Below are 26,742 nucleotides of genomic sequence, written 5' to 3'. Positions count from 1 at the left end.
AAAAATGAAACTGAAATAGTAAAAGGCAATAATATATCAAGATTTATGACAAACGTATGACTGTGCGGATTCTGCATTATACAAATAATAATAATTAATGCAAATGTAAACCGTAACAAATATGCCAATTAATCAAGTTTGGGAAAACATGTTGACAAGTTCACTGAAACCCGATCTTTTGAAATTCTTTATGAAATTATTGAGTGTAACTTTACGGTATTTTTAAAGCATTATGTAAAACAAAACTTCGCATCAATTTTTCATGAAATAGGTTCACTTTACGAATCGGTTCAGAATCAGAATTAAGTTACAGTCCTATTCTTATTCACTGAAGCCTGTCTCATTGTTCCTGTTACGCTACCAAACAAATTTTGACTTACGGGGTTGACTAAAAGTATCAAATATCAGTTACATAAAAACTCTGAAAGTAATCAGTCTCGGGATACGTTGGCAGAAATGAAGGTAACGTAAAAAAGTTCTATTCTTTCTCAGAAGTAAATTTTTGTTTTTATTGCTCTTAATACTGTTTTGAGGTATCAAATAGATTTAAAATATTTAAGATTATTTTTTATTTTATTTCAAAGACATAAATTCCAAATAATAAATTGAAATAGAAAAAAGATCCGTGTAAAATTTCTGTCCATGCAGTTTTATGCTGGTTTGTTTTAAGGATTTGTTTGCCTAAGGATATGAGTGTTGCTTTTGTATTCTTTGATTTATACGGCGCATCAACGCCATTTAGACCCTTGGCGCCGAAGCAGTAAAGATAATTTTGGTTAACCTCTGGTGTAACAAAAATTAAAAAGGGGTCAAAATCGTCTCATCTGCAATTTAGTCGCCTCTTATGATCATGAGTGTTACAATTTCAATACTTATTGATTATTAGATTGCTCAATTGCGGTAATTTTATGTTAGCAATATAATCCGAAAAAAGAGGAATCTTCGTGCTTCGAAAGGTACCTTGTGTAACGGCTAATGTTAAAGGCTTATTATGCCTTAGAAATTTTATCATTTTCATTTCTTTTTTGTGGTATTTTGTAAGTTTAAAAATACTCGATTTAATGTATGTGACTTATCTTTTTCTTCCTTAGTTTGTTGAGCAATTGGTATATAATTATAGTGAATGAGTATTTTGTATGGAAGTCAAAATACTACTTTGTGCCAAGGCTCGTTCCCGATGGAACCGATCACCCTCGGGTTGGGATTTCCCTATCCTCTATCTTACCCAATGATAGATTCTATTAATCCTCTATCTAACCCAATGATTGATTATTTTGCTCACTCACCTGGATACACAAGAAGTGAAACTACTTGCTACGCGCATTACAACGTACCCAGTTTTGAAAAGCGCGGCGGGGCTTAGTCCGCAAAAAATTCTACTGACCAAGTTTATGTGTGAAAAATTCAATGAAAATAAATTCATATGAGATCCCTCATCAAAAAGCAAGGTTATCATGATAAAACACATCAATATTAAAGTCGAAAAGTGTCATAATATAAGTGTTTATAAGGAATTCAGCCCATTATGGTTGACAAAAAGCGTTTACCGTTTACAAAGATTTTTCTACTTTTTCTGTTATTTTGATAAAATATATCAAAATGAGATTCGTCATCAAGAAGCATTGTTATCATAACAGAAAACATAGATGTTTTTCAGAGAAAGTGTCATAATATCCGATTTTATGAAGAAGTTTGCGATATTTTAAAGTGTGCTTTTTTTAGTAGCATATCGATATTGCAAAGGGCGGACCTAGGTAGAGTAGGACTCATTGCAGTGTTGACGCATGACGACGGACGACGGACGCCGGAGCATCCCCCTTTGATACTAATGGCTCACCCTGAGCCTTCTGCTCTGGTAAACTAAAATAAATGGGATAAATTTAAATTTAAAATAATAAGGCTAAATGAACCTTCAAAATTATGAAATAAATGTGATAATCCAATTTGCTCAAATATGATTTGTTCAGGTATTATTAAGTAAACTGTCTTAATACTTTATTACCACAATCTTCATAAAAAATTTATATGATTATGCAGTTTGTTCCTGCTTATTTCGACATTAAGGTAATTTTCAATCTGTAATTTCCAGTTATATTTCCACCGGAGATACACAATACTTATATAGGCACTTCTGTAAACCGGCGTATAATCAGAACATAATTCTGTATCAACAGAACCCCGAAAAATCATTTAATGATTTATGATTGATTAAATACTTGTAAACAAAGAAACGAATTAATAATGAATTTGTTTAGGTAGGTAGATATGATAGACTGATATACGCTACATAAACTTTACGCATTTTCATTTTGGATGGGGAAATGCCTGATAAAAATGGCCAAATCTTATATACAAGCGTAAAGTGAAAATTTTCGATATCCACTTCCCTTGCATTATTAACATAACCTTAAATGAAGTATATGTTAAGGGAGATAATTCACATTGTTTCTAGGCTATCACACATTATAAGTTATTTCTCTTCATCTATGTCCCTGATGCCGTTTAAAAATGATTCTCTTATCATTAGAATCACACAAAGATTCGTTTCAATGCCTTAGAATATTTGGCACTTTCTCGGAAATTAATTTAGAAAAAAAGAAATATTTGTTTTATTTGTTGCACATGGTACGTTAATTGATTTCATTTCAATTTCTTTGAACTTGGAATTGAAATTTAATCCTTGAAATTGTTTTTTGATACACATTGAATGCTTTGTATTTGACCTGGAAAGACCATATTTGAACGACTGATTCGGAGTGAGCAACGTTAACCACTAGGCAATGCAAGGCTAATCATAGTGTAGGTGACACTCGTAATTTAAAAACAAGAGGGCCATGATGGCCCTGAAACCGCTCACCTGTATATAGGCCCCCGGAGTTTGGCCAATTTTAACCCAGGTGTTTTTATATGAAACAATTTGGTAGACACCCATTTGAAGATGTTTCATGATAAATATCTAAGCTCTAGCTCTTAGAAGATTTTACTATACACATATAGGGAAAAACAATGTCCCCTCCCCTCTGGGCGGGACCAATTTTGTCCCCAGGGCTTTTATATGAACACACTTGGAAAACACTCACGAAGAGATATTTCTAAACTCTAGCTATTTGGGTTTTTTAAAAGAAGTTTTTTCAGTTTAACTATCCACATGTAGGGAAAATCAATGACCCCTGGGGAGGACCAATTTTAACCCCAGGGCGCTTATGTGAAAAAAATGGTAGACACCCATTAGATGTTTCATGCTAAATATCTTAGCTCTAGCTCTTTGTGTTTTTTAAAAAAAGATTTTTTAAAGTTTTTACTATATACATGTACATAAAGGGAAAAATAATGACCCCCTGGGGCGTTGATATTTTTTTACCCCAGGGCTTTTATTTGAACAAACTAGGTAGACACCTACTAGAACATGTTTCGTTCTTAATATCTTAGCTCTAGCTATTTGGGATTTTTAAAGAAGATTGTTTAAGTTTTTACTATATACAAATAAGGAAAATTAATGAACCTCCTCCCCCCCCCACGGCGGGGACAATTTTGACCACAGGGGTATTATTTGAATAAACTTGGTAAACACTGACTAGACGATGTTTCATGCCAATTATTTAAGCTCTTGCTCTTTCGGGTTTTAAAAGAAGATTTTTTAAAAGTTTTTTCTTTTGGTTGCCATGGCAACCAGAGTTCTGCATGGAATTAAGGTTTTAAATGTTTTTAAAGTTGACTACCCAAGGAACATTCCTGTGAAGTTTGGATGAAATTGGCTTAGAAGTTTATGAAGACATATCCTTTAAAGTAAAAGTTTACAAACCGATAACCGACGGACGCCGGGCGAAAAGCGATCACAAAAGCTCACTATGTCACTTTGTGACAGATGAGCTAAAAAAAATCTGTAGAAAATGGATTTTGTAATTCAGATCATAATAAATTATGGAACAACAATAACCAACAATTAATCCCCTGTGAAATTGGGAAAAAGCAATAACATAGTTTTCAAATTTATTTTCATATATCATTTTTTCAAGATATTCACAACCAAAGCATTTTACTGAACACAAATGTTTATAAATACATACTTAACACTACTTATGAAACAGATAAATATTTGGCCCTTTTTATTTCTCATAAAGATTTTTGTCACCTTTTTGAGATAAATCTAAATTACGTGTCAGTGACCTTGATCCCAGTAACAAAGATATAGTTGTATCAGGATGATAAGTACAGAAATCTTTGAAAAAAAAGATATTAGACTAAGTATATGAAACATTATGAAAGAAGAAAAAATTGTTTTGACACCTGTGAACAGAAGAAACTGATTTTCAACAGCAAGGTGCATTATCATTTACCAATTGTCGAGATTTTGGACAATATATTTCATATTAAAAAATGACCATTGAAAGAGAACCTGGGTCAGGTGCCCACTGAAAGGGTCCAGTGCAATTATTTGACCACAAATGACCAATGAAAGGGGATTAGACCATGCTTTGATCATAAGTGACCATAAAAGGTACAAGGATCATAGTTTGACCACAAATGACCAATGAAAGGGGACAATGGCCATGATTTGTTCACAACCACTAAAACAGGACCAGGGTCATGATTTGATCACAACTTACCTCTAAAACTGGACCAGTGCCATAATTGAAATGGCATAACACTGAAATGGGACCTAATTTGATCATGTGCTAACACTGAAATGGGACCAGGGCCATGATTTGATCATGTGTTTACACTGAAATGGGACAATGGCCATGACTTGATAATGTGTTAACACTGAATGTGGACCAGGGTCATGATTTGATCATGTGTTAAAACTGAAATGGGTCCAGGGCCATGATTTGAGCATGTGTTTATACTGAAATTGGACCAGGGGGGGCCATGATTTAATCGCAACACTGTGTTAACGTGTACATTAAAATGGGTCCAGAGCAATGTTTTCTCACATGTTAACATTTTAAGGGTACAAGGGTCAATATTTGGTTAATTTAGCAGATGTCTCTTTGGCCATGTCACACACCAAACTTATACCAAGCATTGTGACTTTTTTACCAGGAAGAATTTCAATGTTTATTTATGTAAGTCTACATAAACAAGATATGTTTGTAAAACATGTATGCCCCCTATCGGCAGCCAATTTGTCATGTGATCAGGTTATTATGCATGACTTCTGACCCAGTGAACAAGCAATTAATAAGGGTTATCTAGTATCTATTGGTCATGACTAGTCACAAGGTAATAATTATTGTAACCCCATAGGTTGTGTGCAGCAATTAAAGTTATTAAAAAATCTTACCAAATAATATATACATAAATTTTATGACTCACATCGGCCTCATTAATGACAGCCAAGTTGTTATATTACATAAGACCTTCAAATGTATATATCAAAAGCACATAAAAATATCAACCAAGGCAACTTGAGTTGTTGTGTTATTGGTCAGAAACGGTCATTAAGTACAAGGTCACTATGACATTGACCCCTTGGCCCCAAAATCAATAGGGGTCATCTACTGGTCATGACCAATCATCATACCAAGTTTGAAGTTCCTAGTTTAGTTATTGATCGGAAACTGTTTTTACCTACAAGGTCAATGTGACCTTGACCTTTGACCCCTTGACCCTAAAATCAATAGGGGTCATCTGCTGGTCATGACCAATCATCATACCAAGTTTGAAGTTCCGATGCCTAAGGGTTCTTTAGTTATTAATCGGAAACCGTTTTTTACCTACAAGGTCAATGTTACCTTGACATTTGACCCCAAAATCAATAGGGGTCATCTGCTGGTCATGACCTATCATCATACCAAGTTTGAAATTCTTAGGCCTAAGCGTTCTTAAGTTATTGATCAGAAACCGTTTTTACATACAAGGTCAATGTGACCTTGACCTTCCCCCTTGACCCCAATATCAATAGGGGTCATGTGCTGGTCATGACCAATCATCTTACCAGGTTTGAAGTCTCTAGGCCTAAGGGTTCTTTAGTTATTGATCAGAAACCGTTTTTACCTACAAGATCAATGTGAGCTTGACCTTTGACACCTTGACCTCAAAATCAATAGGGGTCATCTGCTGGTCATGACTAATTATGATACAAAGTTCGAAGTACATAGGCCTAAGCGTTCTTTATTTATTGATCGGAAACCGTTTTCACATACAAGGTCAATGTGACCTTGACCTTTGACCCCTTGACCCCAAAATTAATAGGGGTCATCTGATGTTCATGTCCAATCATCATACTAAGTTTGAAGTACCTAGGCCTAAGCGTTCTTTAGTTATTGATCGGAAACGGTTTTTGACCAAAAGGTCAGTGTGACCTTGACCCCTTGACCCCTTGACCCCAATATCAATAGGGGTCATCTGTTGGTCATGACCAATCACCATAACAAGTTTGAATTTCCTAGGCCTAAGCGTTCTTTAGTTATTGATCGGAAACCGTTTTTACCTACAAGGTCAATGTGACCTTAACCTTTGACCCCTTGACCCAAAAATCAATAGTGGTCATCTGCTGGTCATGACCAATCACCATATGAAGTTTAAAGTTCCTAGGCCTAAGCGTTCTTTAGTTATTGATCGGAAACCGTTTTTTACTAACAAGGTCAATGTGACCTTGACCTTTGACCCCTTGACCCCAAAATCAATAGGGGTCATCTGCTGGTCATGACCAATCACCATATCAAGTTTGAAGTTCCTAGGCCTAAGGGTTCTTTAGTTATCACTCGGAAACCATTTGGTATACGGACCGACGGACCGACAAGTGCAAAGCAATATACCCCCTCTTCTTCGAAATGGTGGCATAAATATTTAGTGAACTGTGGCACTTGACCAAGATAGACATCAACAAACTAATTTCTTGTCTTCACATTTACAAAACTTCTAAAACTACAATTACACTAGTTCTAATGACTATACATGTAAAACAATTATTATTTCATGAAAATCAACAAAATGTTACATGTCATTCAACAGAATATTACATGTAAATCAATACAAAAATCTCTTTATAATAAAACATATGGATAACAAGAAATCTCAAAAATGTATTTATCATCAAAAATGTAACACAAATATCAAAATCATATGGCTAGCATTTTCAAAATCTTTAAAATTTAATTCACAATGTCATTTATAATAGTCAGTTTTCTAAACTTAAAAATACCGGTAACATTTAATAAAAAAAGTAATTAAATATTAACCACATGTATATAAAATGCTTAATTCACACTAGAACTCCGCGAGTCGGATGTGTCGCCTTGTGAACAATATAGTTAAGGAGAATGGCCAGGACAAAAATGAAATATGAAAATTAACCAAGGGCAATAACTCAAAAATAATAAATGCAGAACAGCAGTGTCTGTGCACTGCATTTCTTCAATAAGATCTATCATCCTATGAAGTTTCAAGTCTATAGCTTTTATAATTTATGAGAAATGGCCTCGGCAAAAATAAAGTGTGAAAATTAACAAAGGGCGATTACTCAAAAAATAAGAAATGCAGAGAACTGCACTTCTTCTTAATGAGATCTATTATCCTATGAAGTTTCAAGTCCATAGCTTTTATACTTTAGGAGAAATGGCCCGGACAAAAATAAAGTAAAAAGGCAATAACGCAAAAATTAAGAAGTGCCGGTTCTTGTGCACTGCACTTTGTGTCATTATAAGAAGCATGCATACCAAGTTTGAAGTCAATCTGACTTATAATGACTGACTTATGCTCTGGACAAGCTTAAGGGAACGCCGACACTGTCAACAAAATTAACCCCTATATGTCGCCTTTCTCAAGGCGACACAATAAAAATAAAATGTCACAAAAATTTGATCAAATACTATTTTGTTCAAAACATGTACAAAAAAGATTCATCAAAATCCATTTATAGCTTTGACAACCATCTTGTTCAACAGACCGGAACAATCAAAGCAATTTTAAGGACTGCCAAATGATAATTTCTGTAAAATTTCATCAAAATCTATTTGTTGATTGAGGACTTGATGTCATTTAATACCTTGTTTCTGTTTTTAGCTCTGGAGGTCATCTTGTTCAACAGATAAGAACAATATGAGCAATTTTTGTAAAATTTCATCAAAATCTACCAAATAGTTTAGGGGGAAATATCATAAAAGAGTTTATGCATTTCAGTTCTGACAGCAATGTTATTCAGCAGATGGGAGCCAAAATAAATATTTTTCAAGGTTATTGAGTTTGAACAGTCAATGTAAGTTTTAACTAGTTCTAATATCAAAATACAAAAACTGAGCTACCAACAATAAAGAGCCATGTCAGGCTGAACAAATGTGTAGGCTGGCCTGATTCTATACTGGTGGCACAGACAAACCAATTTTGGTTCCAGGAAGTTCAGCGTTAAAAGCAAGGCAATATACAATGTACTCAGAGTAAAATAAGTTTATTTTGTTTATAAAAAATATTGGAATTTAATGTAAATAAAATACAAAGCTCTTCTTGAAAAATTATTGGTTTGCTAATTCCAATTAATATTTAATCCGTATATCTAAGTGCACTTGTGTACACATGAAAACAGCAAAAAATCTTACTTCTTACCAAGTTTTGTTTGTTTAAGTGCCAGGGTTCAAGAGTGTAAGCATAAACTGGCCAACAACTATTTATATATTATATACCCTGTTCAATAATACAACATATCATTTCCATCAAAAGTTTTGGTTTAACTTTACATTTGTTTATAACATATCATCAAAGTTAATCCAAAGATAACCGATTAGAACTGTCATTGATTCACATCAAAGCATATTGCTGATATACCAATATCGGATGACAAACATCGACAATACATAGAGGACATTCAAGATTTATTCTATAGATATAGGATTTATTTTCATTCAGTGGTATATATTCAATATTTTTAATCTTTTGTATAAACTTTCTGATTGGTTTCTCATTGGAAGGTCTAGAATAATTTTGCAAATTCGTGTTTGTATTTTGTATATTTGGCATATTTTAATAATCAAAAATAGGAAGATGGTATGCATTATAAATAAGCATGCGAGATTCCATATTTAAAAAGTACTTAATACGCCTAAATAAATTAACTTTAGAGTTCAATTTTTTACACACATCATTTACCTGACAGTGCCAATTGAGTGCATTTTCAACATAAATACCAAGCAGTTTTTGTGATTCTACATTGTCAAGAGTTGAGTCGTTAATTTTCAAATTTAATGCTTTTGCAATCTTTAGCTTTTGTCTACTACCTACCAGCATACTTTTAGATTTTTAGGGTGTAAAAGCATATTATTTATTTTACACCACTTAATAATCATATTAAGGCTATGTTGTAGTTTTTCCTCTATAACTGATATGTCATCTCCAGATTTATGCAACGTGTAATCATCAGTATATAAATCTATGTTAACATCCTCGCAAATATTTGGGAGATCATGTATATAAAGAAGAAACAGTAAAGGACCTAATATTGAGCCATGTTGAATGCCAGAGGTAACATATTGTACGTCAGATTTTAAGTCTCCAATTTGAATCATTTGCATACGATTAGACATATACGAATGAAACAGTTTAATGATGTGACAAAATAGTAATAAAGTTTGAGTTTATATAAAAATATTTCATGGTCAACTAAATCAAACGCCTTCTGTAGGTCTAAAAATACTGTACCTATATATTTGCCACTATCAACATCTTTTAGCCAGGAGTCTATCAAATGAATTAGGGCCGTATTGCATGAATGATTCTTTCGAAATCCTGACTGTTTATTATATAAAATATTTGTTTTTTGGAAAAAATGCTGTAACTGATTAGCTATGTGACGTTCAAAAAATCTTAAATATTGAGATCATCCCAGTTTTAATTATGATCGATTGTTGGATACCGTCCAAAATCGCCCGTTAGCATTTATAGGGAGAGAGTCAATTTACGAGGGTTGGTTATTTTACGTAGAAGTTCATTATTATATCTACATTTTCAAATCCAAATATTTCCAATCCTCATGTCAAAATAGGTAAGACAGTGTAATAATAAGATCTAACGGTAATTAGTTAATACATTGCCTTATAATTAGATGTTTGTTTCTAGCTTTAAGGAGCGAATCATTGCTAGAGAATGTCACACTTAAGTCATGGTAAGAATTGGATATTTCAATATTTCTATCTCCTAAAATATCTAAAATTCCAATTTTTACGAGCAACAAATTACTATTTAAGTTTTGTTTAAGTTCACATTTAGATGCCAGTCATCATTAAAAAAATAAGCAAATTTGGAGATCATCAGCGATAATCGATAACAGGATAGTGTCGTTAATATTCTGTAAATAAGTTTGGAGGTTATTTCAGTACATGTACATGGTAAAAAGGCCTTGAGAAAAATTTTCACCCTGTCTTGCCCCTATTTCGGAAATGAACGACGGCGATACAGCTCAGTTATGTGAAATAAATGATTCATTGATTTTGTTTAAATCATCAATAACAATGGAAATTTACCATTTATAGAATTTTCGAGCAATTTATGCTTAACCTCCATACTTTATCAAAAGCTTGAAAGAAATCTACAAAAGCACAGAAAATTTTCTTTGTTTTTCTGTTTCAAGCGCAAAGAAACCAGATTGATTTTCTTGTAGAATATTATTAATTTCGAGATATTTTGTTCACGGTAAACCTGTTGGTTATCATTGATGTAAAGAATTAAGCGAAATTCTTCTCGCCCAAACTGTCCGACATATATATAATATTTCACTACTTGACAGTCAGATTTATTTGTGTAATACGCGCAGCGGCCTTCGGTAATCGACAATGCTAAAATAGCGCTTTGTTAACGCGGATTAATTCATCAGGTAGTAGAAATTGTTATCGATCGTCAACTGCCCTAAATTCGTACCTGTCATCCTTACTATATTTTTCAGAAAGTCTAAAAAACAAATGTTCATTTAGGCGGCGTTAAATAACGATCACAATAATCCGAAGCTTTATGGAAATAGTCGAGCAATTTTCATTGATTAAAATGATATTTATCTGCGCAATGTTTTGACAATTCTATAAGCCCAAGCTATTTCTAAACTTTGAATGTGTTATAATTCGTTGGATACTTTCAAAATGAAAATATTTCTTTCTTTTACATCGCTAGTCTAAGAACTACTTTGTGTTGTTAAGACTGTCGTTGTTCCAGGTATTGAATGTCAGCATTTTATTTCCTGAATACAAAAATAATAATCACGGCACTATTTTTAAGACCAACATCAAATACAAGCATACCCATCCATAATATATTAAATCTTCTGAGATGGCATCGGACTTTGTAAAAGACCATCGTGCTACTTTTTAAGACAAGCATAGACTACAAGCGAAAACATTTATAAATTATTATAATAAACGGTGGCTACGATTCTGATGCCTTAATCTTTAAAGGCAACCATGTTTTACAATTTTATAGTACACACATGGTAAACTACATCTACATACGCGTGGTTGACTTTTTCTGTTCATTGTTACAGTTTGTTAATTTAATTCATAGCGCAATACGTATGCATGATCTATCACTCATTTGTTCCATAATTTTAACCATGCAATGCCATTAGTGTTTTTATATGCAAATCAATTATTTCGAATTGTCAAAGGAGTATTCCTGGAACCATTGTAAAGGAAAAAGATATACCAAAGGAGACGTTTTGTCAGAAAGTTAATCAAATATGTATGTATCAAATTAGACGAACTAATTACTCTGATTAAATTGGTATGCATGATTCTTCTAAATTGTTTATATCAGCCAAAGTTTAGTGGTTCGTGCAATTAAAAAACAAGAAGCATTTGTGCATTGGGAGTAAGAATTATTTGTGTTGTGTTCGATAATTTGACGATGATAAGCAGACGTTCCAAGTCTAAACAAAATAATTGTTATATTTTCAAAACAATAATCTGATAATAAATTTTGTTGTCTTTTATCGTTCAGTGTCAAAGCCAGCCATGACATTTGCCATATGTTATGCGTTCGATCACAAGAACCGGTATGTGAAACATTTACTGAATAGTGTAAATGTATGACAATACCTTTGCGATTACTATTCATAAGATATTTTTAGAACTAGTAAAAGAGGTGCCATAATAATGTAATTAACTAAAATATTATGTTTAGGGTTCTGCGACATGATACCCCTCTGAGGGGTCGCTTTTTATGGCAGATGCATGATAATTGCAGCCACCGTTTATCACTGCATGATAGTATGAGGTGACTAAATGGGTTCGAGTAATTAGAGTCTATGTATTTCTTATCTCCAGCAGGTGAGTTGGTTTTGACCCCTGGTGTTGCTTTAAATTTGTAACACCCTAGGATAGCCAAAATCATCCTTCTGCTTCGGCGCCATATGACCTAAGCTGTGTTGGTGTTAGTAAAACAAAACAAACAAAAGCAAACAAAATGAAAACTATCAAAACATCTGCGCTCTGAATTTTGCTAAAGGTACACAGTGCTACGAGTTGTTGTTAATAACTGGAAAGAGTGTTTAGAGGACTCGTATTAAACAAAACCGAACACAAGCACGTACGCATAATACTTCATTGATAAAGGAAATTTCCATGATTTACATTTGGTTGTTAAGGAATTATTAACTTTAATTATTGAATAAATTTCCACATATGCACATCTGGTATTTTTTAATAGTCACGATTCGTCCGAGTCACAATTAACACTCCTCTTGTTTACTGCAGCCTGACACTTTGTTGCTTTTGTTGCTATGACGCTTCAAATCAATGTTTGACTTATGGTATGCTTAAATGATTATCTCAATTAATAAACATCGATCAGCAGATAGCAGAAATGACGGTAAGGGTTAACAAATTGTTTCTTTTATTTCAATGATTGATCAGATACTAGTATGATTTAAAAATTTAACCTTAAAAATTCAAACTTTAAATTATTATTAATAACAGAAATTTAAATGTTATGTAAACTATTAGTATATTTCATTTACAGTGTTATTACATTTTTGTGTCCTTATATTTCAGAAAATGTAGCCACGTAAGAGTAGGAGTGCTCATTTTTTTATGTATTTGATTACTTTTTTGTCTTTGATAAACGCAATTTAAATTCGTGACATTCGTAAAAATGAAGAATTTAAATTTAAAAAAATCTTAATGTCGTTTATTGTTTCCCTTAAATGTATAGTATTTTAAGATGAAAGAATTACCAATGTTCGTCAAATTTCTCGCAATGCAATCAGGAGTTAATCATCATAATTCATGCTGTTTAGAAGTGACATTAACTTTAAATCTTCCAGAGCTCTAAATATTTGTGGTCTTTGACTGGAATATGTTTGCTGGTTCTTGCTGTGATAGAGTCAGATGACATGAAGGCATGTTGGATAACACCTTCTGAGTCATACCGGAAGTACAAGTGTGTAAAGAGCAACATCACGATTCTACCATTCAATATGTGCGCAATCACATGTTGCTTACAGCACAGGTATGAATGATTATCTATGTTTATATAACGATGTTGTTGGCATATTTGAACAACACGTACGAAGAGGGTACAGTGTTTAATTTTTAAAATGGCGATTGTTTTGGCCTGGGCGGCATAGACCAACCTCAGGACTGTATTAATATTTTAATATTTAATGTCTGTACACTTTCTTCAAATGGATGAAGATTCACTTGTGCAAAATTAATAAAAGAATAGTGTGTAGAATATTATATCCAATTGTTTTATATAACTAAAACCATGTTTATGTTTGATTTCTTTTTAGATGTATCGGATTGTACCACAAGGACACAAGTGATGAATGTTACTTGATCAACGCAATTGAAAAGGAGGAAAATTGTGCCGACTTGGATTGGAATAACTGGAAAGCATATAAGAAAACTAAAGGTAACATATTTAAAGTTTGCCAAAGATATTCCAAATAACTATAGTCATTATATTGTTACCCCTTATGTTTAGTTTAAACATTGTTATTGCATCAAAAACATGAAAAATATTTTACAAACCTTTAAAAGTAAGCGAAGACAGACGCTTAGAATAAACAATATAGGAAATAGATAACTTAAGACAGGAAAAGAATTTTACGAAGCTTGAAACTAAGAAGATAAGGGAAATATCAATATTTGTCAGCTGACAAATAATAGTGAGATTTAATAAAATCAATTTAGATTTTACCAAACACAAAAAGAATAATATTCATGATGATTTTTATTTTCTTCCCCTTAAGACCTCGGCGGTTGCAGCCAATATTTATTGGTTAACAAGAAAGTCCCGGCTCGGCTTGACTTTGTTCCGAGTGATAACGACGACATTGGTGGTATTAACGTGACGGGCTCATATGCATTTGTAAGTCAGTCTATGTTACAAATATAAACGATATTGCTTGTTCTAACAATTTTGTAAAAATTATTCTGATTACTCGCCATAGATTTCAGATCAATTATGTTCCAATTTTGCTTGTATCATTTTCTCAATTTGTATGGTTACATGGAATATAACATAAAGCTGACATGAAACACGTCGTTGTTTCCGTCATGAATTAATGACTTCTATTAATACAAACTCCAATGTTTTCAGTATATATAAAGAATTGTACTTAAGTTTTGCGGTTATTGTTTTGTTATAAAAAGTGATTTACTCTTCCAACACCACTGCAATAAAAAGCTATAACAAGCTACAAATATACTTTAATTAGCACTATATCGACATCGTAACACACACTTCGAAAGTCTTATGGTGATAACCTTTTGTACGACATTAAGTAAAAAATAATAGTTTATACATAGTTTCATACTAATAAGTTGTGTCCTACTATTCTAAAATGTCGTATGCATTTATAAATCAGTCTGTGTTACATAATAAACGATATTGCTTGTTCTAACAATTTTGTAAAAATGTTATAGCATTGGCATTTTTATTTTGATTACTCGCCATAGATTTCAGATCAATTATGTTCAGTGTAATTGATTCATTTTGCTTTTACATAGAATATAACATAAAGCTGACATGAAACACGTCGATGTTTCCTTCATGAATTAATGACTTCTGTTTATACAGTCTCCAATGTCTTCAGTAAATATTAAGAATTGTACTTAAGTTTGGCGGTTAATGTTTTTTGTTAAAATAAGTGATTTACTTTTCCAACACTATTGAAATAAAAAGCTATAACAAGCTACAAATATACTTTAATACGCACTATATCGCCACCGTAACACACTTCAAAAGTCTAATGCTCTGGTGATAACCTTTCGTACGACATGAAGTAGAAAATTATAGTTTATACATAGTTTACTAATAACTTGTTTATTAATGTGTTTATGCTACTTGTATTTGTTTATATTATGTACATTTGTTTACAGATTAGTTTACCAAAATTGTTTAGAGTTCGGGGATTTGCCATCCAAGGAAGGTGGCGAAATGAAACGCTTGACTCTTGCTGTGATGAAAGGGTGACGTATTTCTATATATTTCGTAGTACTAACTACAAAAATTGGTTCTGGGCGGACAAAAAAGCAGTAAGTACCTTTTGATTAATATGGTTCAATATTTGATTTGAAGTCTACCCTTTCCTGACATATGTAAAAAATTAAAGGATGCGAAATGGTTTTAACCATTTCATTTTGATAAAGATATATTTACATATATATCTGTCGAGGAATAGAACAGTTATTCCTTCATTTCTTTTACCGAAACATGTGCTATCATTTTTAACAGATTAAGGGAAGTCAGAGGACTGATTTTGGATTCGTAGTTGTATCAGTAATAATACTAATTTTAAGACCAGAGATTATAATGTCATGTTAACAATGTTCTTTCCTAGCAGCATTAGTCATTGTATAATTTGTCACCTTTGGCAACTATTTGTTTTCAAGTTGTTGTTTGTTAATTGAATACTCCCCATAAATAGTTATGATTACAAATCGGGTTTTTTAAGTTGTTAGTATTTAGCGTTTATTTCATCAATGAAAGATTAACTTAATTGACAAGAGCGACGTACACAAACAAAGTCCCTGACACAATCCAGCTAAGTTAGCAGTGTACTCAGAAGGCACCGAACCAAAAATGATAGAGAGCAAAGAGGCTGGGAAAGGAGGAAAATTATTCGATCTTGGTTAAATAGTTAAGACGTGATGAATCGGCCATTTAAATTTTGGTGTCATACGCATCAATTACAAGTGCCACTCTATACTCGAAGTTACTTGCGTAACATACTAATATTGGAAATACATTAAAAATCTCCCTGTGTGAAAATGCATGGCTTAGAGCCTAGGTATATTGTAGTTTACATTGCATGTTTGATCTCTGTTAAAGTTATATAATCAAGTTTCTATTGACAGCGTACATGGGTTCGTTTACATAAAAAGTAATGGATTTAATGCTATTAATTATCAGTAATCGATCAATCTATGATTACTGTAAGAGGTACATGTATAAATTGATTGATAATGATTACTCTTGATCAAAGTAGTTATTATTAATCATACATTTCATTTAAAGAAAGTGTTGTGAAATATTATGGTTTTGTACAAATTATATATTTTATTGTACAGTGCAATATCAACCTAGCCTGCGAAAAATTCAGTTTTGTCGTTTTTGATTGGTCTTTAGGGGTTCAGTTTTCTCTAATTAAAAGAGGTGTGAAAATTATTTTTATTGATTTTGACAGTTAATTTATTCAGACAAAATGCCGTATATGATTACAACTGATTAATGAAAATTTTAATTTCAATTTCCTACATAGATCAGCTGCGGAACTTAAAAACAGAAAGATATGCAAAAAATAATGTAGATATATACTCAAAAATAAACTGAAAATTAATTTGTTGTGTTATTCTTAGCTCGATTTGAGTGAAAAGCGTTGTAACGCTTTTCAATTTTGGATCATTTCTTAAAATAAAAACAAAAATCTGGAAAAAGTGTGATCGCTCGAAAGCATTATTTTAAAACAAATTAACATGAAAATGTCAGACTCGGTTTGAATGAGTCTGTACATCATGAACGATAATAAAAGTGCAACATCCCTCACGTCCCCTAGCACCGGCTTGAGCGGTACGCGATTATCACTTTTAAGTGTTTGAATCAATGATACAACAGCACTGAAATGAAGTACTGGACAATTTTGTACGACCGCCAATCAGCAATTGACACCTGCTGCTGTGAAGAATAAAAAATGTAGTAAAATTGTGATCCTTCGGAAGCATTAATCTGTACAAAATTGCATGGAAATTGCAAACTCAGAAAATTAGAAGACTCAGACTCAGAGACTTACAAGCCATTCTGGAAAAACAGAATAAGAAAATGATCCGAGATTTTGCACACAACTTATTGATCCAGAACTACATACAATGTAATATTGATTTTAAGGAACTATTTCCAGTAACAAACCTTAGTGGAGTCCATTCAATGGACTAAAACTTTGTCTGATTGCCACAATGGTCCCAAACCCAACATGACTCGATCACTTACACCATAATTAGCATATTATGACCTTTACTAGCCGTTGATCTCAGGTGGCCGAAACCTTTATCAAACTTGCAATATTTATTCGAAAATATATATTTTATTTCGTTTCAGCGATTTGAAGGTAATGTGATTCCGGACGCCGGAAATGAGATAGTAATCAATGTGTTCCAGACGCCTGTGGAAGCGAGATACTTAGCGTTGTATCCCGCAGGTTACCATGGACAAAAGATCATGCGTTTTGATGTGATTGGTTGTGATTTATAACGTCACACATTTGATAATCCTCTTATACGGCTTGGGTGCTGGAAATATTTTCACTCAAACGCCTTTATACAAATCTAGTGTCTGTGCTACATTTGCTTACTTTATAACTAAGACAGATGAATTGAATAACGACTTTTACAATGCCATACTTTTCAAAATGTGAAGTTTCAGTTCAATAAATGACATGAACGTATGCAATTATGTATAGGTTAGTGTTCATTAGCATTTACAAAATTGAGTTAAATTGGTTAAGACATATCATAGAGCAATTAAATGTAGAAAAACTTGTTAATAAACATTATCAAATTCAGTGTCTGAAATTATTTTTAGAAAACAAACTGTCAATTTGGCTATATTTAATCAGTCTAGTAAATCGTTAAATTTCTAAAAATAGTTTTTTTATTATTATTTGTTACTGATTATAATGTATTGAATTAACCATAATTATTGACATTAACCGACTATTATTCCTGCAGAAAAAATGTATCTTATTAAGAACATCATTTTAAGACAATTGTATATTTAAATGAAAGTTTCGGTTTGACAAATTCTAAAAAGAGATAAAACCCGTTTTATTAGACAGTTCCGGGTTTCAAATGAAAGAGATGATTTAATAAGATATAAAACGTCCAAAAACAAATTTAAAGCACTATGTAAAAATAAACAGTATTTCCACTGCAAAGCTAAACGGAAGCTGTTGGTTGATTCCAGGAAAAATGCAAAACAATTCTGGAATATTCTTAAAAAAGGTCATAGTAAAGAAAATGTAGATTCTTTAATAACATGAAAAGAATGGTATGAATATTTTAAATTACTCTTGAATCCTGTAACTGGGGAAAATAGTTCTATCGATGAGCAGCCCGTGGTCAATGTGAATCGTGATTACTTAAATTGTGACGAAATTAACGTTCCTATATCTGATCTAGAAATAATGCAAAGTATAGACCATTTACGTGCTAACCGGTCGCCTGGACCTGATGGTGTCTGCTTAGAAATGTACAAACATTCTATTCATATAGTTTTACCATTTTTGAATGCTCTTTTTAATGAAATTTTTGAAAACGGAAACTTCCCAGAAGAATGGAGTCAAAGTATTATCACTCCTATACATGAGAAAGGTTCTAAATCAGATCCAAATAATTATCGAGGTATTTCTTTTAAAAATTAATAGATTCCCTATGTAAAATATTTGTTAATATATTAAATATTCGTCTTACTTAATGATGTGATAACTTTAATGTAACTGATGAGTCTCAGGCTGGATTTAGGAAAGGCTATTCAACAATTGATAATATTTTTACTCTAATGTCTTTGATAAACTTGAAATTCTGTTTACTCCATTGGTTGTTTATCATGGTCTTTTTGAAGTGCTTGATAAGGTCCAGCGTATAACGCTTTGACGATCTGTTCTATCTTACAAAAGTAATATGCAAACGTTTGGGTCAAACCTCGTAATAGTGCAGAATAAGCGTCAAATACCTGTTACATAGAAAGTATTCTTATGTGGACACAATAGATTCAAGATGAATATCGCTTTATAATGGAAGGATTTTACGCTTGTGAACAATCGAAAGATATGGAGTCTAGATAAATCATATAATTTTATATCGTCTATACTAAATATTACCTTGCTCATTACAAAGGTGTATAAAAACGCAATTAAAAGTTGAATATTTTCAGTCGAAGCTAGTTTTCTCCGGAATCATAAAATTTTGAATTTAATCTTAAATTATTGCCAACCAATTAAATTGATTAACATGTTAGGTGATGTTACTTATTACATTTTTCTCATATACCTCAGGCTTGCAACTCAATTTTGACAGTCACTTAATGTTTAAAACGACATTGTTACTATTTCTTGTAAATCAAAATTAAAAATTATGCAATGTTAAAAAGTCATGCTCTATATAATGTAGACCAATTAACGGAAATAATTAAACTGTCACAGTTAAAGATCATTATTAAACAAGGTTTATCGCAAAGGATATTTCGCTTCATAGACAGGCTTCGAGTCTCATCAGTAATAAATCAATTCATGTCAAATATTTATTAGCATAAACATGTGTGTACATGTTAATCAGCAACCCATATTTGGTGATAAGGTTAACAATAGTGAAAGAACTTTAAATGTGTATGAAAAACTATAATTATATAATATATAATCCGTACATGAACAGGCTCAATCAAACCGAGCATGCAACATTTGCAATTTTGTCGTTTTTGTGCTCGTCAGGGTTTCTGTATTTCTCTGATCAAGTCTGAAGGTACACCAATACGAGGATAAACAGTAGCTGCAATTCTCAAACATCAGCCATAAAAGGCAACCCATCAGCCACAAAGGTATCATGTCGCAGAAACCTAAACACTTAAATTTTAAATCTTACTGAATCATATTATAATGCCAACGTTTTGGCTTGTTTTAAAAATATTATATGAAGATTAAGCGCAAATGTTTTGTCGTACTGTAAATGTTTAACATTCCCGTTCTTGAGATCGAACCCGCAACCTATGGCATACATGTATATCATGGCTTTGCCACCAAGCGATAAAAGACAATATAACATATTATAAGATTATTGTTTTTGGAAATTTCAAAATTATTTAATAAACATCAAATAATTCTTACTCCCACTGCAATAATTTCAACCTGTTGTAGTGGGAAATTCAAAGAAAAGAAAAATGCTATTTGTTTTTAAATTGCAAGGACCACTTAACTTTGGCAGATAAAACAATTCAGTAGAATCATACATATCAATTTAATCAGAGTAACGAGATTGTCCAATTTGATTACTTGTTAAACATTGGCATACATATTTGATTTTTTTTATCAAACTTCGTTTTGTTATATTTTTTTCATTTGCAACAGTTCCAGGAGTACTCCCTTGACAGTTCGAAATAACTAATTTGCATACGTGAGCATGAATGGGAATTGAATAGTTAAAATTATGGATAAAAATGAGTGATAGATCATGCATACGTATTGTGCTATAAAATAAATTTACAAACTGTAACAATGAACAGAAAAAGGTGGTTGCCTAGTAATGCTTTTTTATAATTTTCGTTTGAACAAGACATTTAAATAAGGATACTTTATATATTTTGCTGTCGTCGACTTTAAACACAATTAATCGACAGCTGGTAAAAACAAACATACATGTTTACAAACGTTTATTCATTCTGTTTCAATTTGTAATTTAAATCAAAAAGTTTTTGATGGAAGAGATGCAATATATAGAGGTTATTTGCTTGTTTGTGTGTATTTCATCGAGTGAGCTTTAACACAGTATTTTCACAAGTGGCGTAGGTGTAACTGATTGTAACAGAGGGTGTAAATATTGAGTCTCAAAAGTTGTTGTTCGATCTTGGCTTTGCTGATAGTTTTGATAGAAATGATTATGTAGATCCTAGAATGTAGTGTTATAGATACGTTTAACAAGAATGGGCCAGTATATCCAGATCAAAGTTCTGTTTTTTATGAGTTACAAACAGTTTAAATCGTGTCTTTGTTACGAAAATTATCATGATATTTTACCATGCAAAATTTAGAATGTGTTCATCCGCTCTGAATCAAACAGGAAGGTATGCCTCTTCTTATAAAATTCCTCGTGAACAAATATGACAGTGATGTAATATTATAGATTTAGAGGATGGGATGAGTATCATTTCATATGTGTATGTTCAATATAAGTAGATTAACGCTGAAAATATCTTAAAAGTTATAATTGTAACAGACCATCTTTGTTTAAATTTATCGAATTGCTTTGTATTTGTAATAGAACTATACATGTGTATAAATAATTGTTTGTAAATATTTTAAAGAAACTTTGAAACTATGAAATTAAATTTTGAACTCTGAATTATATTTTATACTCTTATAAATATCAAGAAAAAAAGTAATCGCTGGAGTGAAGTACGGGGCAATTTTTTACGGCTGCCACACAGCACATGCCACCTGTTGTTTAGATGTACATAAATTTCTTAAAAAAGTGATCCCTCGGGAGCATTAAAAACATCAAAATTACATGAATATTGCAAATTCGGTTTGATTGAGTTTGCACATGAGGGATAATGAAAACGCCGGGCTTGAGCGGTACACAATTACCAACACTTAAAAGTGCTGATTCCAAAGTGCCAGAAAAATATTACAACTCTGAAGAGAAGTGCTTTTAATTGTAAGCTTTATATTTATATAGACACTTGCCATAAATATATTTATGTGATTATGTTGTTGATCTCAACTGCATACAGAGTTTTAATAGATTATCTTTTTGTTTCTTCTTTGTATACGATCCAATACGCTGGATGCCCATGCTAATTGTAAAGGACCATATAAATGATACATGCATCATAACGTGCATGTCGGGTAAAAACTTCACTTTTCAAATCACTTTGATGTCGAAATTACGTCGTTACTTGCACCGCTACTTCCGTATGAATTGTATATTATTTGTAAACCCATGCCAATAAAATGTATGAAAGTATGCATCAAAGTTGAAAATATATTGAATTTACACATGTATAGGCTTGAAAACGTTATGACAATATTTGTTTTATCTGATAGAAGTATTATGCGAACTTGGGACACATCTCGTACATTGTATTGGTGCAGACGTGTTTTCAAAAACAATTGACATATGTGTACACAATAGATTTCAGTTAAATGTCGTTTTATTATAAAATGATTTTATAACCAATTTGATAACGATTTGTAAGTAATCAAAAGTTAGGGAGTCGTAACGATAATCATATATATGAGCCGTGTCAGGACAAAACCAACATAATGGTTTTGCAGCATGGATCCAGACCAGCCTGCGCATCCGCGCAGTCTGATCAGGATCCATGCTGTTCGCTATCAATTTCTGTATTTGTTATAGAGTTTGTAAGCGAACAGCATGGATCCTGATCAGACTGCGCGGATGCGCAGGCTCGTATTTCGTTGATTCTAACTAACACCTTGCACGTTACAATGGTATATAAAGACGCAACTACAAATTTTACAGATGTATGATGATTAATGATTTATACAATGGAAGCTGGTCTTTCTAGGAACTAATGAAATTTTAATTGGTTGTGTATATTTTTCTATACAAAATAAATGTCAAGAATCGGGTCTGCTCTTTTATCTATAATTATTGCCTGTCCCTTAAATTGATAAATGAAGCTAACTGCTGTTATTAATCCCCCTTTGACGTCAGATTTTCAAATGAATTTTGACAAGCAGCTTACGTATTTAATTTTAATTGTTAACTTTTTCAACGACATTATTATTCCTGGTGGTTCAAAAATGAATTATTGCTGTGAGTATGACATGTTCATGGGTCATCCTCTAAATAGACGATGTAATTTTATTTTGCAAATGTAATGAACAAAAAGATAACTCTAGATGTAGCTGACCGAATTATAATTTGTTATCCAACGAAATAACTTAATATGTCACATCAATAATCATATGATTAATATTTTTATTATGCACGTTTAGGAGTTATACAGGGGGCATACATGTTACATGCATGATAAGGCTAAAAGCTCAATAATAAATGTCATCCTGATTTAGAAATTAAAACGGAGTATTAAAGCAGCGTGCATTAACCTAGGAACTTAAAATTTTGCCTGTACCTCAGTTAGCTCGATCTTACAGTCAAAAAGTCAAAGACCATTAGGACATGTAAATATCAAAACATAAAACTGGCAATTCAATCAAAGTCAATTGACCTAGATACTTTGCACGTAGGAATGTAAGAATTGAATACAGATGTATATTGATATGTTCTCCGTGTCACATTCACCCAAAAATAATGATATTAGGTCCTTGTCACTAAGAACAATATATTGCCCTTGTCATTTTGATCTTTAATTACAAAATCATTATTCTTTATTTTGTCAAATTTAAAAAAACATGATCTTAGAACCCCTAACTTTATATGCAGATGCACTTTGAGATACTCTCTATACATATTTTAGGTCTAAAGCTAAAGGTATCAATAACCTTAGTTATATTATTTCTGTTCGGTAACTTAAACTTTGCATTTGTATGCCACATTTTTAATTGCGACTTTTGAAGCATGGAGAGCGTGCTGCTCCCTGGCCACCTTTAAATTATCTGAAAGCAAATGTCTGGGTGATGCTATATTCCTGATATGATTTGATAGGAAATGTATCCATAGAAAACACCACACTGTGGTTAATTGAAAAAAACATGAAACCAAAATTGGTAAATGTTTCAGAAGGCTGGAGGGTAAATTTACATTCCCAAATGAACGTTACGTTTTATTTATTATCTAAGGATCAAAGTTAAAAAACATGCCCAGCAAAGGACTTTTTTTCTGCTTTCCCAAAATGAATTTTATAGTGCATCTGTAGATCTGTAAAGATCAAATGGTGACTTCTTGGGCTCTCTTATTAGTGGGTACATAAGTAGAACGACTGTCCGTGAAACTAGCTTGATTACATCCTCAAGCAGCAGTTGTAGTTTAGCTTACAATGTAAATACATGTAAAACATTGTGATTGAAATGTTAAAAGACCATAACAAAAAACGTCAACAACAACAACAGCAGCAAAAAAATAAAAGGTTAAGGATAATTATATGCTATTTGTTATAGTAATGGTTTATAAAATACAATGTTTATTTAAAAGATATAACGTATGCAGTCGAACCTGCCCTTTTAATATCAGCGTAAACAATTTTATGCATAATAGTTCTTTTTATACAATCGATACCTGTCGTTTATTTATAATTCATGTGTGCTTACCATTGTTGTTGTATTACCTTTTTATATTCCCGTCAAAAGCAGACAATTTTATGGTTGTAAGCTGATAGAACTGGTATTATATTGTTTTTCATGCTTTTGCTAACAAAACTGAATTTTCTGATAGAAAAGAGATGAGTTATTATTCATATGAATGTCAATTCTTTGTTAGAAACGTCAAAGTATTTAAATAGCACAATGGAATTATGTTTTTACTTTGGAGAAAACATGAACAAATTTGTCTCTAAATCATATTAACAAAGAATTCGATGAATATGAGCTTCGGTATTAATATTAAAGCTACTCATTAAATGATCCATCGCGACTAACACATGCTTCGTAACGGCGAAAACACAAAATTGCGATGGTGAAAAGTCGAAATTATGAAACTACGTTGGTGAAAAATCGGAGGTTCCATGATAAAAAGTCAAAATTACGATGGTGAAAAGTCGAAATAACAAACATACGTTGGTGAAAAATCAAAGTTTCGATGATTAAAAGTCCAAAGTACGATGGTGAAAAGTCGAAATAACGAAATCATGATGGTGAAAAGTCGAAAGAATGATAGTAAAAAAACAACAACACGAAATTATATCGGGTTTCCACCATCGTAATTTTGTTATTTCGCCTTCTCTTCATCGTACTGTTGACCTTTTATCATCGCGCTATTAAGCTGATAAGCTATTAAAAGTCATCATCAACACAAGAGAATAATGAACATTTATACAAAAGTTGAAAAACATCAAATATTAGAATAATGAACATTTATACAAAAGTTGAAGAAACATCAGAAATTAGAAAAATGAACATTTATACAAAAGTTGAAGAAACATCAGAAATTAAAATAATGAACATTTATACAAAAGTTGAAGAAACATCAGAAATTAAAATAATGAACATTTATACAAAAGTTGAAGAAACATCAGAAATTAAAATGATGAACGTTTATACAAAAGTTGAAGAAACATCAGAAATTAGAATAATGAACATTTATACAAAAGTTGAAGAAACATCAGAAATTAAAATAATGAACATTTATACAAAAGTTGAAGAAACATCAGAAATTAAAATAATGAACATTTATACAAAAGTTGAAGAAACATCAGAAATTAAAATAATGAACATTTATACAAAAGTTGAAGAAGCATCAGAAATTAAAATAATGAACATTTATACAAAAGTTGAAGAAACATCAGAAATTAGAATAATGAACATTTATACAAAAGTTGAAGAAACATAAAAAATTATAGCAAGATCAACAATTTTCTACTTAAATTTTCTGCTCTGTTTAAGACAAGTATAAAAATTAACGATATACATTGCCGTAAAACATCTATTTGTTTACCTAGCTCCCAAATAAGCTTATTTGACATATGAATTTACTGGTGAGCTTCTTCTGTTTGTGTTCAACATGAACAGATAACGTATACAGGTTTGTACCTTTTTTCACAAAAGAAACCAACTTTTTTTAAATTATAAAAACGGTTCTTCTTATTGTCTATAGTTATGATTACTTCGTGTCATTATCACGCCTGTTCAAGTCACGCCTTTAGCACATATGCTTCAAATTAGGTGTGCGATTTCCGGTGCGCAGAGTTGAATAGAAATCAATGTAAGCTGTGCTGTTTTATTGTGATACTAAAAGTCCTAAAAATCATTTGATCTGGCTATCATTATTATTATAGTTCATTATAGCATTATGTAAAAAAGCTTCGCATCAATTTTTTATGAAATGTATTCATTTCACGATTCGATTCAGAATTACAATTGAGTTAGAGTCCGTTTTTTCATTCAATGAAGCCTTGCGCATTGTCCCTATTCACTTCCAAACAAGTGTTTGACTAATGCCATCAATTACATTTATTTTAATACTGTGAAACCGATCATTCAAGGGACACGTTGGCAGAAATGAAGGTAACGTAAAATTTCGTATATTTCTTTCATGTAAATTCTCGTTATTATGGCTTTAATATTGTTTTGAGTGTCAAATGAGATTTAAAATATTTAAAATCGAATTCTATAATTTCAAAGAAATAAAGTCCAAATGATAAACTGAAATAGAAAAAATTCAAATTGTAAGAGTAAAAAATGTGTGCAACCGTGCAGGCTTACGCTGGTATTCGTTTAGGTATTTTTTCACCTATTTAACGAGCGTTACTTTTTTTCTGTCAAAATAAGTCATTTTATAAATCTTAAGTATTGTTAGACAAAGGAAAGTTTACAATACAATATGGAAATGTCTGAGATAGAAAATTTAAAGAAAGGGTAAACCAAGATGTGTTTTTGAAATATTTTAAAAAGAAATCTAACAATTTGGGAAAATG

General features: G+C 31.9%; 1 protein-coding gene across 1 annotated transcript; it reads left to right on the top strand.

Annotated features, from left to right (window-relative positions):
- Positions 1–419: 419 nt before the first annotated feature.
- Positions 420–18,061, top strand: LOC132732557 (uncharacterized). Its single transcript, XM_060719038.1, has 6 exons — positions 420–462; positions 13,241–13,425; positions 13,709–13,830; positions 14,171–14,289; positions 15,303–15,458; positions 17,518–18,061. Exons 1-6 carry the CDS (start codon positions 457–459, stop codon positions 17,668–17,670), a joined length of 741 nt encoding a protein of 246 aa, XP_060575021.1. The 5' UTR covers positions 420–456; the 3' UTR covers positions 17,671–18,061.
- The last annotated feature ends 8,681 nt before the right edge of the window (positions 18,062–26,742 follow it).

Source organism: Ruditapes philippinarum, unplaced genomic scaffold (assembly GCF_026571515.1).
Source record: "Ruditapes philippinarum isolate M1 unplaced genomic scaffold, ASM2657151v2 ctg1211_1_1_1_1, whole genome shotgun sequence".
Taxonomy (NCBI): Eukaryota; Metazoa; Mollusca; class Bivalvia; order Venerida; family Veneridae; genus Ruditapes; species Ruditapes philippinarum.
This window is presented reverse-complemented; position numbering and strand designations above follow the sequence as displayed.

What these genes read in the sequence shown, in the direction of transcription:
- LOC132732557 (XM_060719038.1), top strand. An exon ending in TGACGGGCTCATATGCATTT is followed by an intron (nt 14,290 to 15,302) that starts GTAAGTCAGTCT and finishes ATTTGTTTACAG; the next exon opens with ATTAGTTTACCAAAATTGTT. An exon ending in TCTGGGCGGACAAAAAAGCA is followed by an intron (nt 15,459 to 17,517) that starts GTAAGTACCTTT and finishes ATTTCGTTTCAG; the next exon opens with CGATTTGAAGGTAATGTGAT.